This window comes from Atractosteus spatula, chromosome 6 (genome assembly GCF_055471065.1).
Source record: "Atractosteus spatula isolate fAtrSpa1 chromosome 6, fAtrSpa1.hap1, whole genome shotgun sequence".
Classification (NCBI taxonomy): Eukaryota; Metazoa; Chordata; class Actinopteri; order Semionotiformes; family Lepisosteidae; genus Atractosteus; species Atractosteus spatula.
In genome coordinates this window covers 44,128,271-44,149,797 of record NC_142711.1, presented here as the reverse complement: position 1 = coordinate 44,149,797, position 21,527 = coordinate 44,128,271, and the positions used below count along the sequence as shown (strand labels likewise).

General features: G+C 38.4%; 2 protein-coding genes across 2 annotated transcripts in view; one reads left to right on the top strand and one right to left on the bottom strand.

Moving 5' to 3' along the window:
- The window catches only part of ranbp9 (RAN binding protein 9), a 39,606-nt gene extending 26,232 nt beyond the window's left edge, over nt 1-13,374 (top strand). Inside the window, exons 10-14 of the mRNA XM_088918433.1 lie at nt 3,686-3,830; nt 8,441-8,562; nt 9,355-9,506; nt 10,959-11,070; nt 12,007-13,374. Coding sequence (XP_088774559.1) covers nt 3,686-3,830; nt 8,441-8,562; nt 9,355-9,506; nt 10,959-11,070; nt 12,007-12,137 — 662 coding nt within the window. The 3' untranslated portion in view covers nt 12,138-13,374. The remainder of the gene's footprint in view (nt 1-3,685; nt 3,831-8,440; nt 8,563-9,354; nt 9,507-10,958; nt 11,071-12,006) is intronic.
- A 1,281-nt stretch (nt 13,375-14,655) lies between these two features.
- On the bottom strand, nt 14,656-20,960 carry nol7 (nucleolar protein 7). Its single transcript, XM_088918434.1, has 8 exons — nt 20,737-20,960; nt 20,259-20,319; nt 19,445-19,500; nt 18,951-18,976; nt 18,036-18,144; nt 17,678-17,799; nt 16,905-16,982; nt 14,656-16,140 (listed from the first exon to the last, which is right to left on the bottom strand). The coding sequence occupies exons 1-8, from the start codon at nt 20,934-20,936 to the stop codon at nt 16,067-16,069; spliced, it is 726 nt and encodes a 241-aa protein (XP_088774560.1). The 5' UTR covers nt 20,937-20,960; the 3' UTR covers nt 14,656-16,066.
- Between the last annotated feature and the right edge of the window lie 567 nt (nt 20,961-21,527).

Here is a 21,527-nt window from a genome sequence, read left to right as displayed (position 1 = left end):
TAGTAAATCTATATTTCTAAGCATCAGCAGTAGGCAGACAAGGCCCGACCCTATATGCTGGAGTCTGTACACAGACAGGCAACCGGTGAGAGCTGTGGTTAGGAGCTCAGTTTGTCAAGTGACAGAGCTGTCCTGATGCTGCTCAGAGCTCACGGGTCTGGAACTGCATGTTCTGCACCTGCGCCAGGAGGATCCCACGCATGTCAGTGAAGCACAGAGCAGTGGCTATTCTGTCGGAGTGGAAATCTTTGCCACCATTTTCAGCTTTCAAATGTTTTTTGTTGTAATGCGTCGAGTATGCTCAGATTGTCAGACTGTAGGCCCAAGGCTAGTTGAGATTCGGATCAACGTGCCTTCAGTGGGGAAGAAAGTTTAAATCATCTGCATTGTAGAACACTTCATTGTAGACTCTGTGGAGGTCTGCTCATTTGTTGAGTTTTGTTCTAATTTTAACTCGCTTTGAAGTGGCTCATGCCTCAGTTCGTCTGCATGGCTTTAATGGTCACGGAACTTTTATTCTTTCAGAATAATTAAAGGAAATTGATTTAGGTCTACTTTACTGAATTGTTTCTCTTTCTGAGGGAAGAACAGCTCTAGGTAGTTTTTTCTTTTGCACACAAGTTCTTGTACACTAGCTTCTTACAGGATGTGTCAATGGTTGTGGTTCCAGACTTGAGCTCTTGCCAGCAAAGATCACTTTATTAGCTGCCTTGAGATATTAATCTAAGTGATCTGTTTCTTTGATGATTAATGGCAGTTGTCAATAACTTTGTCCCACAAATTGTATTGTAGAAGCCAATAAAGCTTAAAAAAAAAACCATGGGAAAAATCATCCTACATTTAATAAAAAGAGAGAAAATATTAGCTTCAATATTAAATTGTTAATTTCAGTTAAATATTGAACAATTACAGATAATAAAACTTTACTGATTGCATATATTATATTGAACTTGTAAATATGTTGCTTAAATTGTTCAGGCCTCGGAGAACTAAATGAATTTAGCAGCATCACATTACAGTATATGACTGTTTTACTCAGAGACATCTCACATATTAAACGCCCCAAACGTTTAGAGATGTTTTATAGCATATAAGTTAATTTAATGTCCAGTGTGTACTAGAACTTTTCTGCAAAGGCATTTGATGAATTCAGTATACATTCATGTTTTCAATATATTATTAATATATATTATTAATATATATTATTAGATATGACATACTAGATTATTAGATACTTTTTTATCTAATTTTCCAGATTTCTATCATTGCTTTTTGAAATAAAGCATTGGCAAATCATAAGATTTGTATTTTTTGATAAGTCAGAAATACTACTAGCAGAGTCTGTCATCATTCATAAATTGTCCAATAGTTATCCCATATGCTTACATGTATGAACAAAATAATTGGGAGATATTAAAGCTGTCAACCTGCCAAAGTATTAAAAGCATTTAAATGCATTTTGCAGATGTTTTTTTTAAGTATTTAAAATCTCAGTTTTCAAGTACAGAATAAATAATGTAGGTTGCAAAGTACTCATAATATGTCTTTCATGTTGAGAGGTTTCAAAAGGCATTTACTGTATTATACATACAGTATATATTTTACGAAGTAATGACTGTTATACAATGATGTAATTGAACAGAGTGGCACAGCACTTAGTGGGCACAGTAAACTTCAGTCAAAGAATGCCATAATAAAGTATTTTAATTGGAGAGATTTTGAAGTTATTGTAAGCATTATTTTAACACTAGTAATATTAGAGACTGTAGTTTTGCACTTTATCCCTTCTGTTAATTTTTGTGAATAGATTTCAAGTGATTTTTTTTGAGCAGCATAGTAGTACAGTGACTGTTACTTCTTCCCCAGACGTGCTGCCAGGGTTAATCGGTGTCTTTAAATTGTCCTGGTGTTTGCGTGCAGAGCATCAAAGTAACGTCTTGGAAGAAACCCAAAGACAGTATCTTTTGTCAAGACAGCGGCCGTTAGCAGTTGTGTTGCCAGGATAATGAAAGGTATCTGTGGGGAGTGAATCATTGTACTGCTGATTCTCCTCGAAAGAGCTGCACTGAAAGTTAAGAAATATCCACCAACTCCTTCAATTGCCTGAGTGTGTTATAGAGGGTCACTGAAGAAACACTGTTGTTTTGAACAAATCGCTCTCTGCCTGCCACCAATCACGTCTGCTTTTATTGACAAGTCGGTCAGTTCCTATTGTCATTGCAATCTGTTGTAGGCTACAGGCTTCAATAAAGCTGAGTTTTGAAACACTAATTTATTTCTGAACTAAATGCCAAGGAAAATGGTTCAAGGTTTTGAAATTGTGCTACACAATTTGAAAATGACAGTTTTGTTTCATGTACCCAACTGCTGTTTGCAGTCATGGCAGATTAAATTGGGGACTGTTCACAAAAATGTTTTTGGAAATGAACACAAACAAAAAAATATAACTACTGTTTCGAACTTTGCTTCATGTACTCTACTTATATATATATAAGAACATAATCAAAGACTTGTAAGTATTCACACCCCATGCTAATACCTGTAAGATTAAAAGTAAGTTAACTGTCATGTTTGTAACTACGGCCATAATATGTCCTTATGTTGGGTTATGTTCCTAACACTGGATGTAAAGGTGATGTATGCATGAAGTGAAACATAATTTCTGGCCATTTTTGGTTTGTAGATGTATTGGAAGGAAAAATATTGTGTGCCTTTGGCTGTAATTATGTTTTATTATAAATTATCTTAAATCTATATATATATATGTCTTCTCCTAAAATTTTGCTGTGGAGGGCTTTTCCTCATCCAAGTTTGTAATTCGTTAACAGTGCAAATTGGGCTCTTACTGAAATGTATGTGCTGTCTATCAACTTCCTTTCAGAGTGTGATTAATCTTGGGTGTGAAGAAGAGGGCCCTGGGGCCTCTTTGTTCTCTCTGATCACACATCAGAAGCTTTCGGCAGCGTTGCTGACATCACTCTGAGAACACGGCTGATAGTTTTGGAACAACAGGCTTTAAACCCTGAATCATCTTCTTAATCAACTGTTTGCATAACAAACCATCTGCTTAGACCAAGTTTTGTTTACAGCATCAATATGCACATACGTGCACGTTTCATGTATACCATTGAGTGATAGAGAAGGTAATCGTGGTTAGTCTGAATCTGTAGTAAAGGTTCAACGCATGATGAAAACATGGATAGGAAAAAAACAGCAGTTCTCATGTTAAATCTTAGACTGCCTTACCTAAGAGCCTCAAGATTTTCTTCTCCATTTTCTGATGGACTTTCTGGGTGTTCTCTCTCTAAAGTATAAACGACTGTTCTAGGTTACTTGCGTGTGGTGTTTTGCATGTGGTTGCTTTCCAAGGTTTATCATAATCTCCTGCTTTAGTTTATGATAAACGGTGCTCGCTTCACTGTATGTTCTCTTCTGTTGGAGATTTTATACCCTGTAAATCTACTGCCAAGCTTCTCATATGGGGAAAATCACAGCGCATCCAAATTCCTGTGTCATATGGAAATATTTTATAAGCCACGTCTGCCAGAGTACTGTGTTCCCTGAAGCACTAAAAAGACTCAAACGTCTGTGAAATAACGGATCTAACCAGGTGACAAACTTGAACGCAGTTGGTGTGCGCTGAAGTCTTTTTCTTTTACTTCCAGTGCCTCTGTGCTTTTTTCAGGTTTCGACAACTGCACTAACGGAGTGATGTCCAACAAACCACACCAGGGACCCCACTGTCACAAGCACCCGGCCTCCAATCTAAGTAATGCAGAGCTCAATAGTATAAACAGCACCAGATCCCAGCAGTCCAACAGCTACCCAAGGTAAGGCTTGAGCCAAAAATCTCTTTGCTGCTACCCTTAAATCAGCTTCTGATTGGGGAAAAAAATGGCTTTGTGGTAAGGTAGGCTGCAAGTTTAATAGCCTGGAGATCACTGTTCAGATTCCAGACTGGCACTACCTGCAGACTTCAGCATGGAGTACTGAACAGTGGCAAAGAATCGCCCACCTATCACTGGGGTTGTGTAAAAACATAAGAACCTAGGGGCAGTTACTAACGAGACACCATTTGGCTCATTTGTCTTTTTGTCTCCTGGTAGCTAATAGATTAGAATAGAATAGATCTCAGGGACACTTGGTGACAGAGAAGCCTGTCACATGCATTGAATTGGAGAAATGGTTTGTTCCAGAGGGGGTTGGGGCTTACAAGCTATTTAAGATGGCTCCTCAGCCTAAGAGGGAGTTGGTTGGTTGTTGGTGGTTGGAATGTCAGGTAGTGTGACTGAAAACGGAGAGAGAGCAGTGAGAAAAGGAGGATTTATCTTTATTTGAAGAATTAGTTTCATTTCTTTTTGGGGTTTTGTTTTCTGGTGTGGGGAACTGTAAATAAACTGCACTTATTTTACTTGAGTGCTTTCGCGGCGGAGCCATTCTGTTATAAAACGGATCTACTTTGGCCTTCCTCAGGCCATTGTGTGACACAGTTCTTAAAAGAAGCCAGTGTATCTGATTCATTAACATGGCCGTGTTATTGAATCTTGTTCCCTACTCTCACAACCCCTAGTTTAGCAAATTGTTTTCTCAGTTTTAGATGCACTTCCCAGTATTTTCCACTTGTCTTTGGATTCATTCATTTCAATGTTGAGTCTCAGTAAATCTAATAGCTTTCACTTTTCCAGTGCAAATGAGGTTTTTTTATTGCTTGAATCAGGTTTCCTCATGGTTTTCTGTACAATGGTGTTCAAGATTTAGAAAGGTTTGTTTCTCTTATTAGCCTGTTGGTTTAGAACTTTCCTTTGAGTTCAGGGAGGTATATTATCTGCTCTCTTAGGGAGAGATTAATTTAATACTATGCTTTTTTTTGTAATTTGGTGACGATTATTGTACACAGATTTTATATGAAGTGTTACCAGTGCATTGTACAATTGTTTAACGATGTCCCTTGATTTGAATTCTATACCTTTTTATAGCCTAAAACTGTTTTTGTTGGTTCCCGACTGTGTCTAAAAGTTTTAATAATGTATTTACAAGTAACGCAAAGTCTTTCCATAAGTAACATCTTCAGGCTGAGTGTTTCCCATTTTATATTTGTAGTTTTTATTATGTTCAATATCAGTCAGGTTTTTGCTGAAATTCAGGACTTTGGGTATGATCTATAATCCTGACTAGTTTGTGCACTACACAAGAACCTAGATACTTGGTATAATTTAGAAAGGACGATGGTCCTGGGACAGATGCCCTAGATGCTACAATCATTGCTTTAGTTTGATTCACCCCGTATCTGTAATATTTATTTTGAATTCTTTGATCAGTCTGCATAGCAATTAATGTTTTATGAGGACATTTGTGAAAAATCTTTTTAAAATCTAAATATGTGCTCGGCCTTCATTGACCTGCAGATGTTGCTTTGTTTAAAGACCCCTAACAAGTTAAACAAAGCCTATGTTTTCTAAATCCATTTTGACTAGCTCTTATATTCTTATTTCTGTACAGAGGATGCTCTAGTTAATTATAATTATTGTAGGCACTACATTGGCAATTGTCCAGTCACAGAGCACATTAACCTTGTGTTGAGAGGCTGGTGGAAGGGTTTTTTAATGGTCTGTGAATAATATTTCTTGTTACCAAATGCATTTGGCAAAATACATTTGGACCCTGAAGATGTTGTTGATCCAAAGTGATACTAGCATTTGTAACTGCCCTTGCCTGTTTAATGCTGTTAATATTTGTAAAGGACTGTGTGTTTGCTCAGCCATGTTATGTGTTCCTTCCTTGGTAAATACCTGAGCAATGTTATTCATTTCCTTGTCATCATCTAAAAGTTTAGTTGTTTTTTTTCCCCAAGACATTTTACTTCATCCTTGTTTTCGTTTAGCTTTTTTTTTTGCTTTATTCCTTTCTACTTCTGTCTTGGCTTTTCTAATATCCTTTAATCCCAACCTGTGATTGCAGTTCATTCTGCTACATTCCTTTCACAGGATTCATGTTTTTTTTTTGTTGTTCTTAAAAGTGCCGATCAAATGTCTACATACCTTTATTGCAATTTCAGGCATTGTATTTTTCCTAGAAATTATCCATTTGTTTTTCACTTGAATATTGTTGGTTACAAGACCTTGACATGATTGTCTTGATTTCAGCCTTTACATCAGCAGAAGCTGAAATTTCAATAAGGGTGACAAGACATTTGATATCCATTGTATTTAACTATTTGGGTCACTGCTTTCCTGACTTTGATTGTGAGGTCAAAATCAACTTGGGGAGTTGTGGCTTGCTGATCCGCAGTGACCCTTGTCACCAGACCAGGACATGTAATAAGATTCTAAAGCTCATCATCTGATTTTGTGTCATCTACTGTATTGTAGTACCAACCCTCTTTCTGGAAGTCCATTATATGTGCTGTTTTTAACTCTAAAAGCTGTGCTTTGCTTGATTGGAACTTATTTCTGGATTTGTCATGGATGGTGGGTCCGAAATGTAGGAATAATTCTTGCTTTTGTAGCCAATGGCACCACCTAGCAATTTAAAGGGTGGTAGGACTCTTTCACTCTTAACAGATTCTTTATCTGCCAGAACCACCAGTGTACCCACAGACCAGTCAGGACAGTTCACCTGCATAATAGCCCTTTTTATTCTGTAGAAATTATCTACCCAGCACACAGAGCCCATGACGCAAAAAAAAAAGAGCCACACATTTCAGACCAACACAAATACCCCACATACCCCAGTTACCAAACCCAGTGTCCCAGAGGCAAAGTCCAGCAGCCTTATTCTCCGGAACCAGTTCTGGTTGATGATCTAGGGTGTCTCTTTCTGCCACTCCAAAGGAAGGGATAGAACCCATAGGTAGGCATCCTCATAAGTCTGCCTGTCCCTAGCAATGTGATCCCTGATGCTCCTCGGCCTACCCTGATCATGTCCGAGTCGAGTTTCTTGATGTCTTAGCTGTGGACATAGCTAACTGCTCAGGGCTCATTGACTGATTGTAGACAGAGGGCCACATGTGACTGTGCATTGCGCATTCGTACCCTGATCCAGAGCCACCCTCCCAGCCCCGGCACTGTTAAAGCTGTCTCGTAACCCCACGTCTCTTCTGAACTGTCAGTTTTAAGAGGGCCTTTGATCAAGGGGAGGAAGCTCGGAAAACAAGGCGCAAACTGCATGAACACTTGGGGCAACACTTGCCCTTCAGTGTCAGCCCCAGACACTTTTTGCCCCACACCATTTTTTGTCTGTGACAAATTCAGCCCTGACTTCCATATTCAAGGGCAAAGTTTTTGGCAGCCTCAGCACCACATTTTTTAGCAGCCTCTTCTCAACTTCCTTACCCTTAATTCTAAACAATTCATGGTGAACACACACAGGTGGGTATGAAACTTTAGCAGACACTCCCACAATGAGTCAGACTCTTTTCCCTTCTGTTGTGGTCTATTTAGTTATAATTCAGGCAGCCCACCTCAAGGAGGGCAATTTGGAAACTCAGACATTAATTACAGTCTCGTTTAAACTTTTAAGAGCTAAATGTTCTTGTGCTCCAATAGAACACTGACATGAATTAACCTGCAATTAAGAACGTGGTTAAGCAAAAACCGTGTTCTTAGAAGAGACCATGGTTCCTCAGGACCAGGGTTGGGAACGTCGGCTCCGTAGTGTACCTCCCTACACTACAGGTATATTGTCCTGTCCTGTGTCTGTAATTGTACTGCTGTGCCAATCCAGTGCAACGTGGAGCAGTACAGTAACAAGGAAGGCACATACTCTGTTCAAACAGCCAGGTTCACTTTCGCTTGACGTGTACGAGAGACTCCAAGGATATTTCAGACATCATACAGTCTTGTTGCTGAGAGCTGCATCACTCCTTCTGTCAGTGCTGATACCACTGTATGCACAGAAGCAACTCGGCTCAAACAAGTGGACTTTTCAGGGGAAACTGTTTGATTGTTCAGGTACCCCTAAAAACAAGTACCCCTAGTTCTTAGGGGTACAGCTTAGGAGAGGGGAGAAACTAAAAGAAAAGACATTACCTAAAAAATGACATGAACTTCCATACCTCTCTGAAGAAATAGAAGCCACGAAAGAACCAAAATTATATAAGGGAACAAGTGGCAATTAGCTGTACGTTAATTTAGGAGACACAGTGGGAGATCCTGTTCTGTCTGGCAAACTACACAGTCATGTTATTAAACCTGATTCCCTGAGACTTTTCAGAAATAACTTAAGTTATTTATGAATATTCATAGCAATATTCCTGATCTTCCACCCTCTTCTCAAGCCATTTGCTAAAATAATTGTTCTGCTTTTATGTGTCCTGCAATTACCCTGCATTTCCATACATTAAATGATTGGCTATTAGTATGCGAATGACTACTGCATGAAAGGGAAAAGTTCTTTAACTTATTTAGAAAATGGTAAAGTACTTTCAATGTATTACTTCCAGCAATGATGTTGACATGGAGATGGATCACTATAGCAACGGGGTGTCGGAATCCTCATCCAATGGCTTTCTGAACGGCGGCTCCAAACACGATCTCGAAATGGAGGACTGCGAGTCTGAGATGGGTAAGGCAACATTTATCTAGTGTTTATAATGGATACCAGAAGGAGAATTCTGTAATGGAAGGTCCGTTTCAAACAGTGTTATACAAAAGAACACTGATGTGAGACATATTTTTAGGTTTTATGAAAAAAAAAAAACTATCAAGTAGTAGAATCCCTAAATGGTGAAAGAAATCTTGTTTTGCTCCAGGATATCGTCAGATGTATCAAATCAGGATGCTAAGATCATTTGTATTGTATGTATTTATTTGTATTATAAGAATATAATACAGACCTAAGCATAAAAATACTACAATAATTAAGGAAAAACGATTTGTTATTCATCATGTGACTTTTCTTTTATGTGCGCATGTGTAGTCAACAAGAACTTTCCAATCCTCTGCAGTTAAACAGCTTTAAAAGTGATGCAGCTTAGCCTTCTTATTGGAGAAGTTATCACTCACAACATTCATCAGAAAGAGTTGGCAAAATTACCTGTACGAAAGCAGGGGAACATCAGTGGACTGGTCAGCTGTAAGGGAACTGCAAAAACATGGGACAGGTTTGTCTGGCATCTAGCATGGCCTACGGGCTGTTCTGTTTGTAGCAAATACAGAAGTTTGAAAAGAAGAAAGTATAAAAAGTTGGGGAAACTAGGCCCCTGGCAGCAGTTCTTTACATGGGTACCCAGCTGAGCTCTGCCATATTAGCCAACACCCACAGCGTGCTTCAGTATTAGACAAGCTCCCTCGCCAGCGGTCAGCATGAGATGAGGCGCAGGCCCGTTTGCTAACCGCGGTGCCCTGTCTGGGACAGAGGTGGACTCCACCCAGTTGCGGCGGCAGCTGTGCGGCGGGAGCCAGGCAGCCATCGAGAGGATGATCCACTTCGGCCGGGAGCTGCAGAGCATGAGCGAACGGCTCAGGAGAGAGTGTGGGAAAAACTCTGCCAACAAGAAGATGCTGAAGGTGAGAATCGGGTCGCTTTAAAATACCCCTGTAGCACAGCTCCATATGTGGGTACAGCTGGAATGATAATTGGACAGACTCTCAGGTTTCAGCACTCAGGTCTATTGGATTTAATCTGATGTTTGAAATGTACTGGGCACTAAATGTGAAGGGCACTCGAGCCCTAGTGAAAAGGGTAAGTCAGTGAAGTGAATTTGGTCGTTTTTGCTTTGTACTAGAAATTTGTATTTCAGATCAAAAGATACCTTTATTTTTTGTCTTTACCAGATTCTTTGGAAATCTTTGTACTCAAGCAGGGTATAGTCTTATCCTCGTTTTTAGAACCCAGCAATATAATGATACTAGTATGACATTCTATAACGACCCATGTGCACAAATTGGACAGGTTGGATCTTAGCACTGTGCAGCCTGGTTTTGGCTGGGTCAGCTGCCATGCCAGTCTCCACCAGCCCCCTTCACCAGACACCAGGGGCACTAGGGAACTAGAAAACCCACTCAAGTTTGATTTGTTTTATCCATTCAACACTTTTTGGCTAAAAGAATCACAAAACACAATACATACAGCTGGGCCCCCCTTCACCCACCACTGGAGAGTGCATCAGCCAGCTGGGTGGCATACTCCAGTCATTATTTTACTGGTTAAAAAGTTAAAAACACAATTTTACAAAAGAATAAATGAAGAACTTCTAGTTTCTCTGCTTTTGCCACCTCCTTGGATGGTCTCCTTAGTGGTTTTGCCTATGGCCTGTTGTCTGGTCTCTGTTTTTCCCCGCACTGTCTGACTCTCAGTTCTGGGGCTTTATCACCGAGTCCAGGCGCTTGGCACCTCTGGTCCTTTCCTGGCTACCTCACACCCCTTGTCAGTGGGAGGACACGTTTTAATAGAAAGGAATGCAGTCAAGTATCAGGAACGTAAGGACTACCCTCTCCCTACTCTCAGACAGCGGTTTGGCTGAGTGCCTATCACACCCCACTACACCACGTATCTGTGGGAAAAGTGAGAAATTGCTTCACTGAAATAATGGTCTAGCTTTAAGTAGGCCAGATTCTGCAAGCAATTCTTCACGTTGTCAGGATGTCATAGGAGGGACGGCGTTCCCCACACTACAGAGCCCTCTTCCAAAGTGAATGACCCACTAATGTGACAATTCTGGCCCAGGGTGAAGAGTAACGCTGACTAGTCTGCCAGCACGTACAGGAACAGCATGGTTTCCCCTGGAGGTCTCACTACCGGTACTGACCAGCTCTAGCCTTGCTTAGCCTTTCGAGATCTGAGGAAACCAGGCTAGAACAAGCTACCACTCCTATCAGAGGCTGTTTAGGTCTGTGATGATCCAATTCTAAAAAAATAGGGTATAAAAATCAGGAATATAAACCATGTAAGAATTGTGTTATGCTTTTGTGGTCCAAAATGCTTGAATTCTGAAAAAAACTTGACTTTTATTTTTATAGGATGCATTCAGTTTGCTTGCCTACTCAGATCCATGGAATAGCCCAGTAGGATATCAGTTACTCTCAATACAGAGAGAACCAGTGTGTTCCACTCTCAACAGTGCAATATTAGGTAAGTGGGTTACTATACTTGTTTTTCTGCAAATAAGGAAAACATTTTAGCCAAGAGCTTCTTCTGCAGTAGCCTATCTAGTATATTTTGGATTTAGAAGAGATAACAGGGGTTTGCATACTGTTGGACCTATACTAAATATTTTGTGAGTATGTATTTTTTCAAGTATGATGTCTTACAACCTAGGGGTCAGATATGTAAAACTAACAAAAATATTAGTGCCAGTTTAGCAGCAATTATACGGTATGTGATCTGTTCTAATTATGGCATATTTCAGCATAGAAATTCAACCTGTAGCTTTTTTTTTTAAATGTGGCTAATCACTTTTCAGCATTTTCTTGCATTTCTTAATGTTTATGTGTCAAGCTAAACCTTTGTGGAATATGGCATCTCAAATATACCGCTGGAGTTTACCGGAGACCACAAAGTTTAATGTAAAGAAACATATTATAAATGAGTAGGCCCAGAATGTCGTGGTAGTGTCTGCAATATAAATGTGCATCAGGCCCTGCTGGGTTTGAGCTGGATATTATTGGTTCATCAGTAATCATCAGTGGAGGATGGTGTTTTATGTAAACTTGAAATAAATACAGTTCAGTATGTATTCAATCAGGATTTTTATTTGATAAAGATTCCTGAATAATTCTGGTGTTGGAGGGTCCTCAACTGTCTGTGGAGAATGAACAGTTTTTCCTTGGTTTGTTGATGAACCAGACAGTGATCATGCAGACACTGAGGTACCATATTATATGTAATACGAGGACCACGTAATATCAGACTGTATTGAGAGAAAATGAACTTGCTGTACTCCATGAAATTTGAGATATTAGAGGGTTAGATAGACATATCAGTAGGTGCATCCAGTTGGCTGTATGAATAAAAGCCCACAAGTTTTCCCTAATCCTGCCTCTTGTCTCTGCCCTCCATCTTTTCCAGAGACTCACAATCTGCCCAAGCAGCCTCCTCTGGCTCAGGCGATCGGCCAGGCCACTCAGTGTCTGGCCCTGATGGCGCGCTCCGGGAGTGGCTCCTGTGCTTTCGCCTCAGTGGAAGACTATCTGCACTAGCTATGCAACCTGGAAGACGTCACAGGCACGCTCCATCGACACGTGTGATTCAACCTTAGGGACATTGAAACCAACAAGACGTCTCGCTATTGAGATGCCCTTGTTTTGTTTTTTTGTTTTTGTTTTTTAATTACTTACCTACTGGGGACAGGCTCTGATTGTCACTTCTGTTTCCTAGTTTACAAGGCATGGTGCAAATTACAAATATTGTTACTATTCCTATTAATATCATTTGCCTAACTTGCTTATGAACGTTTGTTCTCCGTGTGAGAACTGGCAGGTGAGCATTAAAGGGCTCACTGCCCCCTTAAAATCACATCCCTATTAGTCACGTGGTGTTCCAAGAACAATTGTTTTATATGACCATATGCATATATACGTTAAATACGGCATATGCGTATGTGTATATATATAAATATATATTTAAAAACTTAATTGAATTATATTAACAAGAAAAGTTTAAAATATTTAGCTACCAAAAATAAGAAAACCAAAAAAAAAATTTTATTATAGGAAGACGCAGTCTTTTGTGGGGAAAATTTGAATCAATATTCAGTGTAATGTAAGCCTGTATAGGGAGGTAGCACTGATTGATTTAGGACTTTTTTTTCCTGTTTCTGCACCTCCCAAACAGCACAAACACCTGGTACAGGTTTGAAATGTGGCTTTAGATTTTTTTTTTAAACTTTGTATTCTTTTCAAAGCTTGTCCTCGTACCTTGAATAACTCAGGAGCTGAATGCGATCGTTCATCACTGCTGAAGACTTCCCTGACCTGTCCAGCACCCAGTAGATTTGTTTTCGACATTTCTCCTTTTGATTTTTCCACCTGACTCGGATCTTGGCAGACCATTCCATTGTACACTCACCCTTGTAAAAAGTTAACAGTATTGTCAACAACACTGTGTGGTAATGACATTTACAATAAAAAAACCAAATATTTAGGAAGAAAATGTCTTAAACTTTGTACGTCCTCTGCATTTTTAAAAATGCTTGAACGACTACTTCTACTTGCAATAAAGAAAGTGTATCAAACAATTAACCAGCTATTAAAATTTACTTCCACAGATGAATCTGTAATTACCATACACAACTGTCCCATTTTTATTAAACAGCCTTCCTGCAGAGATGTTACCATACCTTGTTTGCACGTCTTCTATATTTTTTTCTTCTGTTTATGGTATGGCACACTATTCATTTTCATAATTAATTATTAAAAAAGGCCTTATTTCCCCAAATTTGACGTCTCTTCTGCTCGCTTTATATGCAGAAAGAATTTTTAGCACATTTTACATTGTATTCTGTTGGTGAAAAGCAGAATTTAATGTGTGGATGCTTTTTCTTTATCTCAGGAAGTTAGGAGTTTGGCTGGATTACTACTGGGTGCCTGTAATGTGGGGCAAGACTCCTTTGAGGAAAGATGTTGTACTGTCTGATGACCTACACTTAAGGCAAGTCAACAGCTACCTCTAGCTCTGAGGCTCATTTCGTGTTATCCCCAGGAAAGGAGAAGGGAAAGTTTGCCTAGGGCTTTCAATGACACCCTTAAAACATTCAGAAATTTTTCTGACTAATTAATCCTGACCACATTGTCTGTACCTGGTTATATAAGTTATATTTAACCATTATATCTGTTGTCTTGCAACATAAAAAGTATATTCAGCACACTCCAGGACCTTGGTGCCTCTCATCATTCTGTAACATGCTGTAGTTGGGACACCATGAAGTTCAGCCACCACAGAGTTGGTGCTTTGAGTCTGGTTTAGAAGTATTACTTTAAAGGGACCTTCACATGGCCTGACTTGACCTCGTCAGTGGATGTAATAGTCGCACATTTTAATAACCCCGTTTTAAAAAAAACCTGCAGTGAGCCTTTTAATGTTCACAGATTCTTGGATCTGAGAAGCTTGAGTTTTAAAATAGGCTAGAGCTGCTCATTGACAGTCTCAGCCTAGTTCTGCAGGACTATTTTACAGCATGGAATTAAAAAAAGAAACTTCAGTGTTTTGTAATAAAGCTTTTGAATACTCTTTTCAGCCCATGTCACTCATTCCATCTCACTGAGCCCTTCTCAAGAAATCTACTTAAACTGGCTAGGTGTTTACTGTCTCATTCACTATGGGTTTGAATACTGACAGATCTGAGTGGTGCATTTATCTCAACACCTCTCGAAATGCATGCCATTTAGATTAAAGCTGATGTTTAAGGGTGGGGTATTTCAGATCAAGTTGTTCTTATATCTGCACTTCAAATGACAAGCTGTAGAAAGTGCATTTAAAAAAAATGTAGGATACTGGAATGTAGACCCCCCCCCCCCCCAGCCCATAAAAAATAAATAATAAAATATTTACCCTATCCATTGGAATCTGCATTAACAGTCTTGAGCATGCACTCCTGTGCCATTTTGCACTCATTTTGATGAATGACTACAGTAAATCTGTAATTACCCCAGGTTAAAATAATTACAGGGAGCCCTGCCACAGAAACCCGAATTAAAGGCACCCAAGTAGGAGTTGAAATAAGGGAAACTTCTTTGTTTATTTTTCAAGGTTTGGATTCATTAATCATAAGGTTGTACCAGTGCTGTCATAATGGGTTTTGGTGTTTAGAGTACAAAGCAATTTCCAGCTGTAACGTCTTGAAAATGCATGGGCTGCAAAGTCATATTTTCCATACTTTTCACTATTGATAATGAAAGTGATAAAACAATGCACAAGGTTTTGCCTGTTCTTATGTGCTACAAGAATGTAATTCATAACCTTCTTCTTAAATGATTCCATTCAATATCTTTTATTCTGGATATAACCAAAATTCCATAATTTTCCTGGGCTAAAGTACACTAACCCCGAGTTATATGTTTAATGTAAATCACACATTTATTGGTTATGGGAAACGGGAAACATGAGGCAGTTAGTTTAATATCACAGTGTCCATCTGCTTTTAGTTTTCAAGGCTGTGGATCATTTTTCTAAAGTTAAACAATTTGCAACCATGCAATGAAGTGTTATACACTCTAATTTGAATTGGCTTCATTACTAAACTGTTCTCCTGATAGCTGATGAGTGAGTGTACTGGCATGCTAAAGCTGTTCTCTCATCATTCATTCCATCCATGTGGTGCTATACCTTGGTGGTGGTCAAGAGTCCCCACTGAATGAAGCGCTGTGAATAGGGTGTCCAGGAAAGCACGATTTAAGTAAGGCATTATTCATCTAAGCATAGTGTTCAAACCAGTGTTTGATTTCATAAGTCTGCAACCCATTAAGCTCATCAAATTCTTTGTGGAATCAGGTGAGATGCTTTGCTGTGAGCAAATACTTCTACAAAGTTAGTTTTGTTCCAATATGAAAGATCAGATGAATAGAATCATCCATGAATACAATGCATATTGTATTAATACTAATCCGATACTCACAAATGTAAAATGCATAACTTAAAAAAGTATTCATTGCAATCACAATAGTTTTAGTCACCATATCCAAAACTCTTTAAAAAAATCCATGCTCTGTGATGCAATCAAAAAAAGCCTGCTAAATGTTTTTAATTCTAACTTTGTTGCCTTTTGGTTGATGGGTAAAAAAAATATTTTGTAATTTTTAATTTATGTATTGAACTGTCATATGTGAATCCTCATGTAAAATTCTCACAATGCTCACTCCTGAATTAAATATTGTATGTATACACTGCTTTCACAGTTGCATTAAAAAAAAACTCAACATTTTAACATAACCTTACTTGAAAAGAAAGCTTTAAAAGAAATCGGTTGACCCTTTTCAGGTACTGAGAATTCCCATAGATCCTCAAGTCAAGGCTTCAAGTGAAGCAGCAGATCTTGGCAGAGTTAAAGTGAAAAGTCTGTTCAACCCACAGTTCTTCAGCAGATCAGGATGTAAAAAGTGGGAATAGCTCTTCAGTGCAACTTTGTCTTTACTCAGTTGGCCTCTGCTCTCTGCTTGTGAATCCACCTCTTTTTAAACAATTCTGCTTTCCCTTTCTCCTTGGAATCTACAACGACAAGAAGAGACACTTGAGCTCTTCCATTCCTGCAAGTGACAACAGGACTGCCTCTGTAGTGTAAACCACAAAATTTAAGATTGCTTTTAAGAGCATCAAGGGGTACACAATTTCACAATGCAGAAAATTCATGGAAAAATCAAGACATCAAGGTTTTCAAAAGAGTTACAAAAAACTATGACTTGTCTTACAGTCATTTGTATTACTCTTACTTTATTGTATTTAACATTCATCTAAAACATTAGAATATGTAGGAAACAGTCACATCTGCAGTGCTTTGATACTGTAATTGAAACTCGAATACTGGCTTGTTTTTTTTCATCGCACATTTTCAAGTGTTAAAAAAGTACTAACCTCTGTAAAGGTGCAGTCTGCACATTTTGCTACAAAAGCTCACCACAAATCCATTCACACCAAAACGTTTTTACCCTTTGGACAGCTGAATTCGCAGTGGCAGTGCAATTATGTGTATCCTAATAACATTCATTTCTGTACTATGAATAGCAAAGTGGTTCATTTTAAACCTAAAGGCTATAAAGGTAAGTTAGGAAGCTTTCAATCTCACAACTAATGCTCAACTTAGTCACTAGCCTGTGTTAAGTGTTCCCTCCCTGTGAGAAGACTCTGCATACATCAGATTAGACATTTTGTATACTTCTGTATGAACCAGCTGAAGAATTACATGCACAAACACCCAAGTAAAGATGATTTCTGTATGCCAGTCCTGCAACAGTACTCTGTATTTATTAGCTTACCCCACTGCTTGTCAATGAACTGCACAGCTGCCCTTTTGTTCTTCGCAGTCTTATTTTGGAGAGAAAGGAGCTGGTTTGCTATAAGAGTACAAAACGAGCAGGTTGGTCTCAGCAACATGATTAGGGTTTCTAGATTAATTAGCCATCTGATGTTAAATCACATAGCCCAGTGGTTTCAAACCCAAATCATGAAAAAAGCTATTCCTCACCAGAAAGGTTTAGGACTTGCCTGCAAATTATTAAGAAGCTAAATACTTCTTGTTACCTTTACATACCCTGTATCAGACTCGTTTATGCTAATTAAGCTATTATGACAAGTGCAAAATGCAAAAGCATAAGTTAAAGCAAAATAAGAAGCTAAATTATATAACAGGACTGAAATGGATCTTAAAAAGGTTCAGGGAACACAGGCAGTCATTTGTCAAATGCATTCAGATTACAAATCAATCACTATTGTAATAAGAAACTAGAATTGTTTCTTAAATCAACAGATGTGTGTCAACGTTACAAAGTTACCACAAGATAAGTTAAAGGAACAGCAAGGGATCCGTTTTAAACACCTGAGAGCAAATAAAGTAAGAAGAACATCCTATTAACATTTTCTTGACATTGCATCCATGCAATTTTTAAGGCTGTCAGCCCAACAACACGGGGCCTCCCACCAGGATGTGTTGCTACAATGTAGTATGGCTTCCTCCCTGCATTTGATTGTGTGGAACTCGTACTCTTGTGCAGAGGAAAGAAAAGCACTGATGTGGAGAAGTCCAACTTACTTGTGGTTCTGTTGCTTCCTGAGCCATACAGCCGGGATGTGATGAAATCACAGGCACTTGTTTGCTGTGCTTTTGCCAGAGAATGATCCTTAACCCTCTGGACTTTGTAGTTTTGTTTCATTCTGAGGTGTCAAAAAGACATTTACAGTTATTAACAAGAGAATGGTTGAAAAGCATTCTGCCAGTTATAAGCCTCTAAATTGTAACATGGATTGTATGTTAGACATGCAGAAAAACATGAATCAAACAGAAACATTGTTTTAGAATACTACCGTTTCTGTAGCACCCGTGCAAGGGAAAAATGAATTTTTCTGTTTCTTTTACAGTTTGTAAGACAAGCGCCTGGTGATTTTATTACCTGCATTGCTCATTTTGCTCCACCTCTGTCTCCTCTTCCTCAAACTGCCCGCTCTCTCCATCCTCTGGGCCGATGTCCTCCTCACCTTCCTCTCCACTTTCGTCTTGCTCTAGGAATATGAAATTAATGGAGTTCATTCCATGGGATGTAAAGAGAAACGCAGATTAGAGAGAGATACCTCTTATTGTTTTCGGTACTTTCATTTCCGTTCCACACTTGAATGCCCTGTCATTCTTTAAGTTCTCCCCCATGTTAAAGGGTTAAATGCCAGTAAAGCTTCACTTGTACAATATATCTGGAAGAACAAAAGTCAACCGCCCCTGCGTTAGAGCTTAATTGCTGTGAAATCAAAGCTAATGTGCAGAGCTTCAGCAGAACAGCTCTCAGACAGACAGTAGAGGAACGTGTGTGAATATTGCCTTTTGAAACTCAAAATATTAGATTTCTACTGGGCATGATTAGGAACTCCACCAAAAAACATATTGGACCTCTGCAAGCAGAAACATCATGCAAGACAGGAATACAGCAGTAACTTCACAAGGTTTTGAGATATGTATAAGGGCTGCTTTCAGCTGAAATTGGGAATAGGTAGTTGTGCTTGGGACTGACTTGTGTATTACACCAGTTCCTTGAGATTTCAAAGGAATTAAAGTCCCTCTTTTGGATGAGAAGACAATGCAAATCTTGACTCAACCACATGTTCTGCCACTGAGACATAAGGTATTCTGGGGGCTCCTAATATTTTGGCCAGTTAGTAAAAGTACTCTGGCAGTATCAGTATTTATACTGAACCATGAAATTAAAAAGTGTTTCCTATTTTTATGGCACACTAGAATGAAAAAATCTGTTTCATCCGCTTAAGATATGAACTCACACATAAACAGATGTAGAAGAGGCAAATGACGCTTAACATACCTTGCACTTCTGATGTCTTGGGCTTTCTAAAGGGTAAGAAAAAAAGGTTTATATTGTAGGTGGGGAAAAAATGAATTGGATTAGGTTTATTCAGTATTTCATTGACTAGAAAAAACTGCTGCTGAATCAGTTTGGTAACAGGCTCCTAAAAAAAACACATGAGAGAACACTCAGGAGCCAAACAGACTTGTCATTTGATTTTCAGTAACACCAGACTGTTTTCTCTAAGGATTACTGTACGATACTGAATTGCATAGCTTGTTGCAATACTTTTCATGTGAGGTTCATGAACATTTACATACTGTATACAGCAGTATATATGCAAAAATACTGTTATATTTATATTTGCTGCTATCATTTAGAGGCAGACAAGATTTGTACATTTGCATATGTATATATATAGCCTATATATAGTTTATGAAATGATGGTTGTTATCAGCTTACTTAATTGTTGGTCTATGAATGTAATAATGAAAACAGTAATATTTTCTCACCCAGGGACAGAGGATTCAATTTCTTCTAGCACATCTTCAGGAAGAAGTTTTCTTTTCTATCAGGGGGTTTAGACATAACAAGGAGTCACCAACAATTACCTGAACATATGTATAATAAAACATCATAGCCAAAGACTTGATAGTTTGGGTGGGTCTGATATCATGTTTAGGGAAGTCCATCCCACCCACAACACATCCATGGAGAACTGCAGCACCTAATAATTTTCTGTGTTTCTGTAAACATCCCTGATATAAATTTAATTAACATTTGAATTCAAATTAAAAGTCAGTTATGTATGTAAACAGTTAAAACCCATAATTTTGCAACAACAAAGTACCTTTCTTTCTCAATTACCTGGATTCTGGGAATGGAATATAGTTAATACTGTATCCCACTACTTTTGTGTGTATATATATTTGTGTAAATGTTGCAATGAAAAACCTGATTGTCAAAACCCGATTATTATAAATTTATCAACAAATTAGTTGTTATGGACAACATTTTAAATAAGCTTTGCACTACTGTGCTGCTATATATTGGTCAGAATTTAAATTGTGGAAAATTAAGTCAGAAAGATTGAAACAAAAAAAATAAAATTTGTTTTATAGAATGTACTGAAACTGTACACAGACAGCAGTGGAAATTCTTATAAATACTGGCATCAATCCTTAAAATTCTCAGATTCACATTTTTTAAATAGTGTGTATCAACAATTGGCTCATTGTGGCTTCAAATCCCCAAGTTTAAGATGGGAAAGCATCACTAAAAAAATTCAGGAATATTGAAACGCCCCCTGTCAAATATACACTGTACCTTCTGTTCCTTAAAGAGCTCCTGTCTCTCCCTTCGCTTTTGTTTCAGCGTCTCCTTGTCTCTTCAAATGAAATTTAAAACAGCGTTAACCGACATGAAATAGCGATCTGCAAAGCAAATGTGGCAAATATGCAGGATCTCTTCCCACATTTTCCGTACTTTAATACATCGTCCCACAACAATCAAGCTAGACCGTTGACGACTTCATAATTAGTCCACTAAAGTTAATGACTTATTTTATATCTGCTGTACGCATTTGTTTCAATATTATCTTACCTTTTGAACACAGTCTACAATCCTATTTTGCACAACTCGTCTAGGTAGCGTTGTAAATTTTAATTCACTCTTTAAAACACACACAGATTTTAAAAAATTGTAAAAAATCACGTTCTGCCTCTGCTTAGGTTAAACGTTAATTTAGACGGGCAAATGTCAAAGTTAAAGTGTTGACCAAAAATGTATCATATAATAATAGCACCTCCTGACACTCTCGATAGCATCTCTCACTCTCTGCTCAGCGACGGCTTTGGCTGCTTCAAACGTTACTTCTTCTGGAGCTTCTTCATCCTCGTCACCACTTGACTCGGCTCCCAAATTCAACATTTCCTTCTCTGAAACCTTTCTAGTCTTCACTTTCGCCGAAGAAGCACCCAGTGCTCCATGCTTTTTCTTCGCCATCTTTAAAATTTGAGTTCACAACGTGCCCTTTAACCCCTATAAAAAGACTAAGAAATGCCTCATACAGGGACGCAGAAACGTGTACCGCCCCATGTGGCTTGGATGACTTATAAAAAAATCCCCACTAGATTTAGTTTACTGTACGTTCACATGGAAAAATTTCACGTGTCTGTTGCTGATATACATTATATAGATAGATACTTTATTGATCCCGTGAGGGAAATTGCAGAAATATGACACATTACATGAGTTATTCCAGGTAAATATTAATAGCTTCAGATTAAGCTTACAAGCAAAAAAAAAAAGAAGTTCTCACATTTGGGCACAATTTAAAAACAGGAAAAAAATAGTGTGACATAAATTAACACAATCTCTCATGATCTCAACATAATAAGTATTAGCATATTTGTTATTTTCTGTTCCCAGGTCCCATGTTTGTGATGACAGATAGCTGTGCAAACATGCATAGGCCTTTACAAGATATCACATTGCTAATTAATTTACTTAGCTGGGTTGATAAAAATAAAAAAAGAAATGCTATATTTATGAAAAGTGAGCAAAACAGTTTTGTGAGTGGTTAGAAATCTAAGG

What these genes read in the sequence shown, in the direction of transcription:
- nol7 (XM_088918434.1), bottom strand. Translation starts at nt 20,936, where the DNA reads ATGGCGAAGAAAAAGCATGGAGCACTGGGTGCTTCTTCGGCGAAAGTG. An exon ending in GCTATCGAGAGTGTCAGGAG is followed by an intron (nt 20,320 to 20,736) that starts GTGCTATTATTA and finishes TTTCATTTGAAG; the next exon opens with AGACAAGGAGACGCTGAAAC. An exon ending in AGCTCTTTAAGGAACAGAAG is followed by an intron (nt 19,501 to 20,258) that starts GTACAGTGTATA and finishes ACCCCCTGATAG; the next exon opens with AAAAGAAAACTTCTTCCTGA.